This window comes from Palaemon carinicauda, chromosome 31, assembly GCF_036898095.1.
Source record: "Palaemon carinicauda isolate YSFRI2023 chromosome 31, ASM3689809v2, whole genome shotgun sequence".
Taxonomy (NCBI): Eukaryota; Metazoa; Arthropoda; class Malacostraca; order Decapoda; family Palaemonidae; genus Palaemon; species Palaemon carinicauda.
The window spans coordinates 9,012,069-9,025,699 of record NC_090755.1 but is presented as its reverse complement, the minus strand read 5'-3'; the positions used below and the strand labels follow the sequence as shown (position 1 = coordinate 9,025,699).

Here is a 13,631-nt window from a genome sequence, read left to right as displayed (position 1 = left end):
CATTAACATGGTTGGTTCATAGCATTATTGTTAAAACAGTATCTTGATTCAGATAATACCAGCATTTTGAATTTTAAATCGGCATCCTATGTAGGTTAGTACTGAAATAAAGGTAAAAGGGATATGCAAAACAACCTTGAAAAATTTCACATTTATTGATATGTCATAAAACACACCAATAGGAATATTTACAATTGTTCTTCCATTGTAGTAAACCAGATGTATAAAATGGTTTACTAATATATATGTATGGTCTCTTGAGTACATAGTTGGTACACTAATATGTATAATATTTATATATAACTAAGCAAGTTGATGGCAATATGTGTATATGGTTTTCTATTTTTTTTTTTTTTTTGCTTTTTTTTTTTATTTTGTAAAGTTGACATTTTTCAGTAACTTGTGTACCTAGACTATTTTAGTTGTACATCACACTTTCAAGTCCCCTTCTTACCAAACAAAACAGTGGACGGTTACTTCAAGCACAGCGTTAACTTTGTGTTAAATACATTTGTATGCAAGGTTCTTTGTGCTTTTTGATTTAATGTATTTTATTATTGGCATAAAATAGCGTGCATTGAAATGTTAAGGCCTAAAATGCGATATGAGCACATAGCTATTGGTTTTAATATTGTATACTATACTGTATATAACAGTAATATTGTTATTTCATGAACATAACATTACCAAGGTTAAATATATTTCACATTTGATAGCATTATTAGATATTCTGTAGCAGAGAAGAAAACCAACCACATTTAACAATTAAAGGGGATTAGGCTAAATTACTATTTCTTACAGTTGTCATTAGAAATATTGTTTCAGCCCTTTTCCAAAATGTTTCTCAAAATTTTTTACCTGTAATTTTATTTAATTTTGCTATCTTGATATGAATGTATGAAAAGTATGCTTTTACCTCTTTAAAAGTGCTGTACAATAGTCAATACCATTTTTCCAGTATGGTCATGCATGTAGAAAATGAATTCTTTAACAATCATGACAGGCTGTATTCATTAGAAAAAGGTGGGGAATATTAGGTAAAATCTACATCTTGTAAAGATACTGGAATGATTATAACATTACCATCTACATGGTTTCAAGTTTATGGAGAAAGCTGTGTGAGTTTGCCATTTCAATATTTTCATCTTTATAACTTGGTACATTTTTGTATATTTCAGCTATTCATTTCTCCATTATTTATGGGTAGTAACTACCATGGTTTTATTCTATACAAAAGTCAAGACTGGGCAATTAGACAGGATCAAGTATACACTTTACATACATAAGAACCACTTCACTGCAATCTGGTCACGTACCAAAGAGGCATATGTTTTGAAAGTTCTTATAAACTATACTATCACATATATATTTCAAACTTTTGTTAGCATAGATTAAATATGTAACAAATTTAATAATTTCATAGCAAGGCTTGTCCAAATGGAAAATTCTAAATATTGCATGACACTTCCATTCAAGACAAACTAATGCAAATTAAAAGGATATTAGCTAAAATGTATATACAGTAAAAAAACAAACATTAAAATAAAATTTGAGTATTTTAACGCAAGGGAGAAATAATGAGGATTTGCTTGCACAAGTCATTTGCCTATACATATTTTTACTGTAATGCAACATGGAATAAGGATATACAGTACAAAAAACTATTGAGAGTATACATACTGTACTTGATACTTATTGGATGTAAAAATTTATGTTATTGAAAACAAATTGCTATTCATGTATAGAGAACACACATTTCCAGTTTGTTATAATGATACAGTACTGAAACGTTATTTTCAATTATACAATATATACACTTACATATGAAAGCACAAAAGGGTTGTGAATGGATTCTAAAGTATTTTTTTTATATATATGCACTGAATCTAAGGTTTTACAGGTTATTTTAGAATACAGTATTATAAGAAATTCGTCCTGAAATGCAGCATACATGTCAATCTCTTCAGTTAAGGAATATACACATGTATTGGATATATATTTTATGGTACTGTATATGTTTGCTTCCTGAGGAGCGCCTTGAACGAAGTTTTTTATGATCACCTGGTTTCATGTAAAGAAAGAATGCCTTTGCATTTGAAATTGTGGCTGTTACTGGCATCCACGGCCTTAGCTGTTGCTCTGCCAGCTCACAGAATGCAAGTCTGTCAATCAAATAATAATAGCAGTCTGAGGTAATGAGTCTTCTAAATGGATGTTAGAAAAAAAAATCTTTTCATGGGGTTCCCACAATATCGAAAAAATGCAATAGGAGCTTAAGGTTAGTATGTGTCTCTTGAAAGAGCTTTTACTTACAATTTCATGCTGTCTTGATGAATTTTTATGCAGTAGTTAGTAACTTAAATTCTTCTTAATAAATGTATATGGCTAACTTTATTAGCTTTGAAATATAAATTTAGAGTAAACATTTTTCAAGTCTACTGAGCATTTCACTAGGATCAGTCTCACTTAAAAAGCTAGAAAATTAGATTGACAGACTTGCATATGAGAATATTCGTAACCTCAATGTTCTATACTACTTTAAGGTGTATATTGTACTTTGCATTTCAACATTTCCTTAATTCTGTATCCTTGAATGATTTAGTATTGAACATCGCACACTCAACGTACTACATTACATAAAATTCAAAATCAGAAAAAATGTCGTGATAGAATTAATTATTGTGTTGTACCACTTAGGTAATTAAATGTTTAAATGTATTTTCCTGAGAAATTTATTACAGTATTACCAAAATATACTTTGTTTAAAAAAGAACAAGACTTTTATAGTACAAGTACTTCTTCATATTCAAAGTTTTTAGAGCACAGTGCATACTGTACTTTATTTCCATTTACGAAATGCCAAGACAGTTTTAGGATTAGAAAAAAATAAATTAATTTTGTGATTTCCTCTCTAAACCACAAGAAAAATTGATATGAGGATGATGTTTAAAGTAATTTAAAACAAATATGTTAACCTTCAAGTTTCTGTATGTAATATGAAAGACTACACATTTTGCTTGGCATCTTCACTGCAATGTACGTAGTTGTGTTTACTATCCAACACCACAAATGCCTGAGAAAAATTCTATGTTACAGTATCCTTAATCTACAACCTTGAAAAGACATTCATTTGGCACATGTGCAAAACCAATTATCCGTATTGTAATGCTTCAAGTTTTTCCACGGTACTTAAAGATCGTCCAATTTTCTGTTAAATTACCATCCTGTTGCAATTTCTAGACTACCGGGTATCTGTATTTGAAACCACCGACACAACTAGTGTCCTGTGACTAGACTTTTCAAGTTGGATAAAAATAAATCTATTATATAAGAAAAATAACATTTGTCTTTTGCATTTAAAATAAGTGTAACTTAAAAGACCATTATAATTTTCTCTATATTTGTGTGAAACTTAAAAGACAAATATAACCTTTCAAAAATATGTACAAAATAAGAAATAATATGGCAACTCTTTTAGTGGATGATACCAGACTAGAAATGATGTAATTTTCAGATAGGTTTAGCAAAATGAAGATTGCCACTAATCTTTCCAACACAGAACATTTTAGGGGACACGACAGAAGTTAATTTGTAATTTCATTAACTTTCCATCTTTATCACAGATTCTTGCTAAATTGTTTTAAAATAATTCAATGGTCTGGTACTTAAAGTATTCTTTTTTATATACAAGAATTTACAAAGTATGGAAATTGAAACATTTCCTGACTGACCAACTAGCCTAACATGTAAGTGTTGCTTCACTATACTAATCTGTCACGTGATCATATAACATCCAAATGCTGGTATTGATATTCTGGTCTTCCAGTGGAGGTAGCAGGAGCTGGAGGTCGTTGGGCTATATATACCGAGGCTGCTGTTGCAGGATCCTGATATACAATAATGGGTTGAGCTGTCTGACCGCCACCTGCCATTGCCGATTGGGGTGGAAGATGCACGACTCCGCCTGCGTACTGAAGCAGGGGACCTTCAGGGCCCACAGCATGTCCATGAGGTGCCCCTTGGGGATTGTGAACAGCAGTCTGAGGTACATACCGGGCATGATGTGATGGTTGGGGCTGCATTTTTGCGGGGTTTATAGGAGGTGGAGGCAAAAGGGAACCTTCACTTGGCCCAGGTGGGGGCAGAGGCTTGCTGGTCTGTACACGTCTCACTGTTATCACAATTACTGCCAGTATAATAATGCCTGCCACACAAGCCAAACCCAAAACCAACGTCAGGGTATTGTTTTGCGAAGTTTCATCTGAAAAATAATGCTCAATTAAGTCTTTTTATATGATAGGGTTTTCATGTGTTCCATAATTTACAGAATCATCACATAGTCAAACAGGATATCTTTAAGATAACTTACTCAGAACTGAGAGCTTTGCTTGTCTATAAGTTAATCCAAAGTTGTTTGTAGCAGTACATACATACACTCCTGTATCTTGCAGAGTAACCTTAGGAATCACAAGCTGCAAAAGAAAATAAGGATTGTTAATTCTGGTAATCTTTATTTTTGAGATTTTAAAATACAGAATGATTTTAGTTTTCTCAAATAAATATTTTTTGTAAATTATTTATAAATTATAAAATTCCTAAATAACATGTCCTCCTTTCTAGCATTCTTGTTTAACTAAATTATACTCTTAGGTTTACACATTACAGGTACAGTATACTGTAAACAGGTTTTTGTTCCTACTCTAATACAATCCCCCATCCTTTTAATAGGGTGTATGATTTCAGCAAAGCTGGAACTTTGCTGTTGAGATTTATAAGTGGCAGTAGTTACTGCCGGGCATTGGGTAAACCCTCCTCTACCAGACTTCTGTCTCTTGAACAGTATGAACACACCCTATTTACATTAGATGTTTTAGTAGCTCTTTCTTTTCAGTTGTGGTGGTTGCTGTTCTGACTGTCAGACATCCAACGTCCAGACATGTGGGTCTGCCCTGGTAACAACTGGGTCAGGTTTATGAGCTTTGAGGATGTGGGGCCCCCTTCCTTGTGAGATTTGTTTGCAGTCATTCCCCAGTAATGAGTGTAGGTAGTTACCTCCATTGCATTGGTCGAGTATACTTAGAAGAAGAATGGTTTACAAAAAACCTTTTGTTCCACGCTCAAGCTGTTGTCTAAGAAGCTCTTAGGCTCCTACTCTCCCTTTAACTCAATACGTCTCACCCTTTCAGGCTTCAAAGCCTTTGGAGCATGGTCCCCAAGAGGAGAAGCAACAAAGGGAGAAGACTCTAATTTGCCATCATGGTAGGCATAAGATGAGGAAGGAGTCCCATAATGAAGGCGACGCTCCCGGTCATCACCTCAAGTTCCCCCACCTTTGTAATGAGCGATGATGATGTTACCAGAATTTGGACCTAAAGCAGCTATGGCCCTCTGAAGGCATTGGTGGCACATGGTCTCCAGAGGTGTTAGCAAATGTGATGACCTCCAGGATTTCTGCTGTTCTACCTGCAGGAAAAGCATGAAAAGTGACCATGTTGAAGAGTCCTTGCCTGCTGTATGATTAGAGCCTCAATCCTTTCCTTCTGTGGTTTAATTGCCACCGGCCAGGATATCGTGGACTTCAACTTCTGGCAAAAGGAAGGAGTGAAGTGTAGGTCTCCTCCATCCCCTTCCTGCTCTGTATCTTGGACTTTGAGCCCTGTATTTATGACCTTGCCCTCTACTGCCAAGCCATCGGACACTGCACCACACACTTCTGATGCCGGTAGTGTTGTACCACCTACGAACCTCCAGGTAGGAAAGGTGGTAGGAGGTATAGGTGCTTACACTTCTGCTACCAGTAGTTGTCCCATTACAGGAATTAATATGAGCATGGTCAGTCAGGAGGAAGATGCTGCCCTCTTCCTTAACCTTCTTCAGACAGCTTGAAGGAGGAAACTTCACCAAGGACAGCAGACCAGCAATTGGAACATGGTACATTGGACGACGCATGTGCGCAGGGAAAAAAAATTGTCTGTGATCATTATCGACCTCTATGTACAAGGTCTTCTTCATGCATAAGGACTAGACAAGTAGTCTTAATGTTCTAGATCCCAATGCTCTCAGTCACCATGGGTGTCATTCATCCGGCTGAAGGACAACACGCAAGGCTACCAGCCAACTGGATACTAAGTTCTTGAGCAGCATAATATTGCACTTTATACAATAAAATTTTGATCTAGCGATCATGATATACAAGTCGACTGACATTGTTCACTTATCTCTTTCCATTGTTTTAAATCATCTAATCATCTTCCAGTGCACCGAGAAGTACCTACTCTGCAAGACCATTTGGCTTTTAAAATACATACATACGAACGTAGAGAGGGCAAACAACTACTACGGACCTTCCTGATAGGCAAGGCCTTTCTTCATAATGCGAGAGGGATTTCAAACACGTCTCAGTGATGGGTTGATGGCATCTCCGGATCATTCCAACGTCTCATACAAGCGTCGTGAGGATACAAACACACGTGCACTGTTCGACCACTTGTTCTCTTGTTCGTCCTTCTTCAGCAGTACAAGAAGCTCTATATGCTTCATCGCTCAAGACTGATGAAAAACCAAAGGACACTACCACTCCAACCTCTGAAGTCCGAGCAGGAAGACTGTCATCCTGCTTTACCTAGCAAATATTCCAGTTCTGTTTTAGGTTCAAAATAGGTAAAAAGCACTTGCATCTACAAGAGGTCCATATCAAGATTTCCTCTCCCGCGAGAGGATAGGAGGCTTGAGACTACATCTAACTCATCTACTCTTCGACACCTGCAGAAATAGAAAATCACAATATGGTCAACCTTCATGAAGCTATAGATTCTTATCAAGAGAATTCATTGACCTTGCAAAGTGACCTATGGTTCCTCTCAAGGTTGGAGTGTCATCCATAGTTTGGCGCTTCAACACCCTTCATGGATTGAAGCTTACCCTTTAAACTGCTTTGGTGGGAGCTTACTGACTAAATTCTCAGATTTATGGTCCCATTGATTTGCAATGCTTGAGCCAATTTAACAAGATACTGCCTACTGAACTCTCTCGACAACGACAGTTCTTCTTTCCCGAGAATGCCAACCCTTCTCTCATGATCTGGACAGCAGTAACAATGTTGACACCAGGAACCACTGTGGAGAAACTAAGCCAGCTTCTATGTAACCTACTACTATGTTAACACTCCAAGCAATTTTGAGGATCGACCACTGGGCAGGAGCCATAGTTTAGTTTGCCTCTTCCGAGGACTTAGCAAAAATCCCCAGAAGTACTAAAAGTTTAAGGAATTGATCCCGTCAGGTGCTAAAGCCATGACTTGACACATCTGTCTGCAAACCAGCGGGCAAATCAGTTCAAGAGTTGAGATGTTGTAGTTCCTTGCTTCGTGAGGAAGGGAGGTCAGCCTTTGGTTAAAGAATTCTTCAGCACTGGTAAATGCAGCTGTGCTACGAGATGTTGACACAACAGCGGAGATGATGAGGAAGACAAGCCAAGACTCATTCATCCAGCTTTTACCTGAGAGCTTCAACTACTGCCGTTCCACTCAAGTATGCGCTGAAGAAGTTTCCAGCAACATCCAGTCCCTACAACCCAGAATAAACGATGTTAGGCAGGGCAGCCAATCAGGACTATAGTCTGGCCCTAAGCCAAAGCAAGGGTCCTTTAAAAAAAAGGCAACCGTGCTTTCCCCATACAAAAGGGAAAAAAGAATGTTATAATAGAAGAAGAATTGTAGAAGGATATGGATTTTGCCAGACTTCTCCTGTATCTTCTACGAATGAAGGGGGGGGGAGAAATGCCTGTCATGTTGTACTGTACCAGGGAAATTCTCAAGAGGGATATCACCTTCCATTAATGGACTCCTTTCATCTCCTCACTGACTTACATTGATGACCAACTCCTATCATCCTCCGACCAAAAGGTTTTTTTTTGAGTCACTGCACAGTAGTGTGGATAATTGAGAATCCTCTACACAGCTGTGTACCAAGGAAAGTGAGAAATCCTCTGCGATTGGTGTCGTAGAAGGGATGCTTTCTCTGGTAGGAGCCTCTCAATGGAACCAATTGCCAATTTATTGGTCTATATTTGTCAGGAAAAGCTTTTTTTCAGACTTAAGTAACAGGCCATTGCTCAACTGTAAGAAAACTCTGGACTGAAAGGCTTAGCTCTTTCCTCCAGTTCCAATTGGCAAAGACAATTATGCAAGGAAAGACCAGTAGTATGTGCATAATGTGAAATGTACTAAAAAAAATTTCGATATTGCCAAAATCCTGCTATCTCAAGTGTGTTGGCCACCCACTTAGGATCGCATATGGCATATTAAAAAGTTTAATGCAGAATTTAGAAACCATGAGGACTTCATTTACCACCTACAGCCGGAAAACCAGTTCATTTAAAATAGGGCAATTTACAATTTCAGGGTTTGTATAAGTGTTAAAAAAAAATTTAGTTTATAAATATAGAAAAGAATATTTTAGGTCCATTCTCAAGTGAATCACATTTCAAAATATCTCTGAAATGGGGGAAACAAAAATAATGTGGATTGTCAGATAGGACAGGTTTTATAACCAACCTTATTACTGTAATCAGTTAATCAAGATTACTTTTATAGGGACAAAGACAGTGTGACCATTATAATAAATTGCTAGACTATAAGGATATCCATTGCATCTAGTACTCTACCAGTGAGAAAATCTGATATTCATGGTAGGCATGACTGGAATCGTAATAATATACACAAATGAACAAATCATAAATGGTTGGGATGATCGTTAACATTTGCTTTCCTCAAGAAGGATATTTTGTGTAAAATAAATCAAATTTACTGGGATTTAATGCCCTATTTTTGTATACAAATATTTCTCAATATTGCTTGAATTCTAATAATCATAATGGTTTAGCATTTAATTTTATTTTTAACAAATATATGTTATGAAGGCTTAACTTATTCTCCATATTATTTAAAGTCAGCAATATCATGAAAGGTCAACTTTTTTCTCATTTGTTATGATATGGTTTATTGAAATGGTAACAAAAACTAACTTAGTTACACAATTCCCATCCCTACAACACTTTGATGTACAGTAATCCTCACGGATAATTTCATGCGAAGTTTCCTTCCAACTACCACACATATAACTATCAAATACATATATAAAATAAAAACTTTAAATGTGTAATAAAATATATAATAATATATGGGTAGGCAATAAATCAAAGTATGTGGGGTGGTTGGAAAGGTATAGACCTAGAAAAAAGTAGTGCTAACTACAGTTTTAGGGTACATGTCAAAGACAAACTTTTGAAAATTGTACGGCTAAAAGCAAGTTTAAGAAAGAGAAAGATGTAATAGTTGGTATGGGCCAGAGTTGATTATAGCATAAAGCCATGGAATATGAAAACAGTATGGAATGCCTAATGTTTGCAAATTATACTAAACTGATCACATATGGGGGGGAATGGCAATGCAGTTAAATGTATATGTTTTTCCAAAGGAGAAAGTAGAATTTATTATTTTGATATACAACTAGTTTTTATAGTTAATTACCTTTGTATAGAAAGATCCATCTCCAGGAGTTAGGACTTGAGTTGCTTGTAAAACAACATATCGGTGTCCCTTCCAATTAAGTATTTCATTCTCTGGAATGTGGTCAGCTTCGGCAGACCCATCTTCCAAGCGACGTAGCCACTATAACGATGTAAATTATAAGTTAATGTAAAACTCTCAAAGCAATATTTTATAAATTCTGAAATAAAGTTTGTAATAATCTTTTTATGAAAATGTCTGATTAAATCCTAAATACTGAATTTTGCTACACTTCTGTACTTCTTAATACCGGTATGCATTTTAAAAGTACAGTACAGTAAATAAACTTGCCTTTATGCGAGGCGTAACTTCTGAGCTGCCACGGCACTGTAGAGTTGCAGGTTCTCCTGCTACAACAGTCGTGTTTTGCGGGTCCTGAGGGTAAAATTCTGGCTCTCTTGGATGAAGTTCATCTAGTTGGAAGAAAGAAAAAGCAGATTTTTTTTAAAACATTTCTATAAAACTCCCCTAATGTTCATAATGCTTCTTTTTTAAGCTGTTTAAGTAGACTTCTACCCTAAAATTTAAAATTTAAAAATTTCAGTTCTACTTCCTTGTAAAAAATGCCAACCCATCTAGTTAGAGATGAAGTTACTCTGACAGTTAATGACAACATTCTAGGTGTGAGGATTCTAAAGTTCCATTGTATTTTTAGTTCTCTGATCATAACGTGTTATGTTTACATGTCCAAGACCGTTGTTCTACCAGAGATTGAGTTTGTTTTTTGGTGATTTTAGGTTATCTATGAATTTACTGTATTATGAATGCCTTGAAGAGTTGTTAAAGTACTCATTGAAGGTGTACTGGGCACAGTTGTTTTCATTAATGGTTTTAGAGGAACATTATTTGCTATGTCTCTCCTCCTAAGAGTAATGTTCAAGGTGGTAACTACTAGGCACTAATGGTTTCAAAAAGTTTTGACAAAGAAGGAAAGACCTATTTTTCGGGAGAAGTGTAGTATCCTGGACAAACCTTTGAGATTCTGTAATGGATGCGCCTTTTGGCCCGAGTCTTAATATTTTTTGGCATAAGCATATGGACTTGCCATTCAATAACATTGAATTTGAGAACCTTTAAAAATTTCTAGAATCATTATGGAGGTTCAAAGCTGTCTTTTAAAGCATGTCCCCAGCTAATCCCAAGAAGACTGTTCTGATTCCATATAAGTTTGCTTTGAATACCTTAGAAGCAGAATCTGATGCTGCTATTTTTTCTTCTAGCCTAGAGTTTGCCAGAAGCTTCTGTGGCCAAGAACTTCCACTTTGTCCCAAATGGTGCGATTGGCATAATACCAAAGTTATTGAAAAAGATACCACAGAAAGGAGATTTTACCTGCCCCAAAGAGTACAGAGCCTTTGTTGAGGGTTATATACAGAAGAGTTTGAGGGATTCATGGAGCTAAAGTGTTTTGTGTAGTCATTCTAACTGAAAACGAGATGCCCGAGTGGGTACAAATCAATTAGATGACCATTTTCTTTTAGTCCCAGATCCTCTCAAGACTTGCTTCTTTGGAAGTGGGAGGTATATGGGAATTCCAGATTTCCACCTGTGGGTTAGTAAAGCCACTGCGTAAACCGGTCTAGAGGCTTTGCAGAGTTAGAACAAAGTTTGAGATGAGGCAGCACCGCATATTGGTAGCATTCGCTCTGGAAAGATAGAGGTAGAGAAATTTCTGTTTATTGATCCTCAATGCAAATTGTTCTTCCTCGTAAGCCCTAGTAGAGAAGCCAATGCCAAAGGGTGGCAATAGCTACTTCACTGTAAAGAAATATAGTTAAAGTTTTTGGCTTTTCCTTAGAAGAGGCTTCCTTCTACAAAGCTGCAGCCTATAAAAATCAGCAGCAGGCTCAAAAGTAACCTGCAAGAGACTAGCCCTTTTTCCCATCCCAAGCCTTAACCTATAAACAAGTTTCCTCAAGAGGAACAGGGGCAATGAAGCTATTTTGCCCAAGGTGATATCCAATTGCAAAGCCAATCAAACTTTTGTCACAGAAGACATTGGAGACATTCCAAGGGAAACAGTGTCTGGTAAGTCACACAGGCAGAGGGTTTCATTAACGAGTGTCTTTGGGTTGAGTGTCATCTCCATCACTTTCTGGAAAGTTTGAACTTTTCTTGGTGGGCGTAGATCATAGTCTCGTAAGGGGTTCAATGGGTTGTGGATATCAAAATTACCTCCATGTCACAGCTTTCATGAAAAAGGAGTCAAAGAAAAGGGCAGGTGCAATTAATGTTGATTGCTTTCTACTGAAAGTTAAGACTATCCAGAGAGTAGGGGTGATCCTCTACTTGTCTCGTCTATGAAAACATCAGTTGTGATGCATTCAAATGACCATCATCCTGCATGTATACTACACTGAGGGGCTTGAACCTGTACTATAGCTCTAAAATACTTTTTGGCACGTCCCTATTGCTCACCACTTCTGACCTTACCTAAGGTTTCAAACATGCATCCATCCATCCTTCAATCCCATCTATATCATTCATCTATCTATGTATCATCTATCAATCCCTCTATCCATCTATCTATCCCTCCCTTTTCAATACATATTCAATAGTCTTTATTCAAGTGATAGGACTTTGGGATTTTGCTCTGGCTGCTACAGGACTCTTCGTTCTGTAATAGGTCCTGTCTGTGTTTTAAAGGTCCCTCATTAATTGCAAGAGGCAAGGGACATTGAGAATGTCCTAGTTTATTAATCAAAACTTATATTTCCTATCTTCCCTTTACAAACCCCTGCCATCAAAGTGAGGGAGACGACATTATGGAATAAATAAAACAAATTTGAAAAATATAATTCATTATTTCTATACTTGCCAGACATTCATAATATTCTGCCTCACCCCCAGACTAGTAATCTAGGTATGCTAACCAAGTTTGACTGAAAAGACCATGGATCTATGGCATGGCGTACCCACATCTAAACAGATGACATCAACCACCAGCTTAACTTTATACATAACTATAATAGGAATTTTAAAAGGAAAGAAAATAGGAACATAATCTCACAGTACACTTCCGCACTTAAACATCTACGAGAGACAAGCACTATGAACCTCAGGCCTTTATAGAAATAAATGCTACTAAAATTCAGTTTTTCACAAAGAATAAGATTAGAAAAGGCGAAATTGGTTTTACAGGAAAAAAACGTGCTCTAAAATTAAAAGAAAAATCCATAACCGACTTATCTCCCAATAAGAGCACTGTATATTAAAACTAGTTTTATATCTTTAAAAACTTCTGATACTTTAGTAACGTATCAATTCAACTTACCAATAACTTTCAAAGTCCAGTTGGCTGTCACTACTCCAAGGGGATTAACTGCAGCACACGTGTAAATCCCTGCATCCTGAGGCTGCAACTCCACCAGCTGGAGATAATGGCGGGTGAGGCGCGACTCTCCCTGTAATTTCCCTTCGTGGAGTTCTTTGCCATCCTGAAAAATCATATAAATTGAATTAAAGGATTCATTAACATCATACAAATCTATCATACATTTTTCATAAATCAACCACTAGTGCATGCCATTTTAAATAACACACTTGACCAGGGCAACATACCCAAATATACATTTTATTAATTGGAGGAAACTGATTTGATTTTTAAAATCCATTTCTTCCTAATATAGACTAATATTTTCAAGATGTACAACTTATTTTTTCCCTGTTGGAGCCCTTGGGCTTAATAGCATCTTGTTTTTCCAACAAAAGTTGTAGCTTAGCTAGTAATAATAAAAAATAATAATAATACATCTACACTAAATATTAAAATTACTCAAAATTTTAATAACCTTTAAACCAAGGATAAATGTAAAAAATTAATTATAAAAAGGTTATAACTACTGTATTTATGATTAAAAAAAATTCCATATAAATGGTGTTTGCACACTAAAATGACGAACAACAATGTGTAGCAAAATGCTGTAGTTAAATTATTTTGTCAAATACTATAAATACTCCCCTTTAATATTACTGAAGCAGCAATGTAAAAGATGTCTACTGAATACCACAGTAATCCTGACCACCTCAAAATAAAAGAAATACCGACTAACTTCAGTCTTCA

The 13,631-nt window shown here is 36.2% G+C and overlaps 1 protein-coding gene across 3 annotated transcripts in view; it reads right to left on the bottom strand.

The window, feature by feature from the left end:
- Window positions 1-335: 335 nt before the first annotated feature.
- The window catches only part of LOC137624260 (fibroblast growth factor receptor-like 1), a 75,479-nt gene continuing 62,183 nt past the window's right edge, over window positions 336-13,631 (bottom strand). For all 3 annotated transcript variants that reach the window (XM_068354788.1, XM_068354789.1, XM_068354790.1), the window contains exons 5-9: window positions 12,843-13,005; window positions 9,860-9,981; window positions 9,530-9,670; window positions 4,370-4,472; window positions 336-4,261 (exon numbers count right to left, since the gene is read on the bottom strand). In XM_068354788.1, coding sequence (XP_068210889.1) covers window positions 3,783-4,261; window positions 4,370-4,472; window positions 9,530-9,670; window positions 9,860-9,981; window positions 12,843-13,005 — 1,008 coding nt within the window. In that variant the 3' untranslated portion in view covers window positions 336-3,782. The remainder of the gene's footprint in view (window positions 4,262-4,369; window positions 4,473-9,529; window positions 9,671-9,859; window positions 9,982-12,842; window positions 13,006-13,631) is intronic.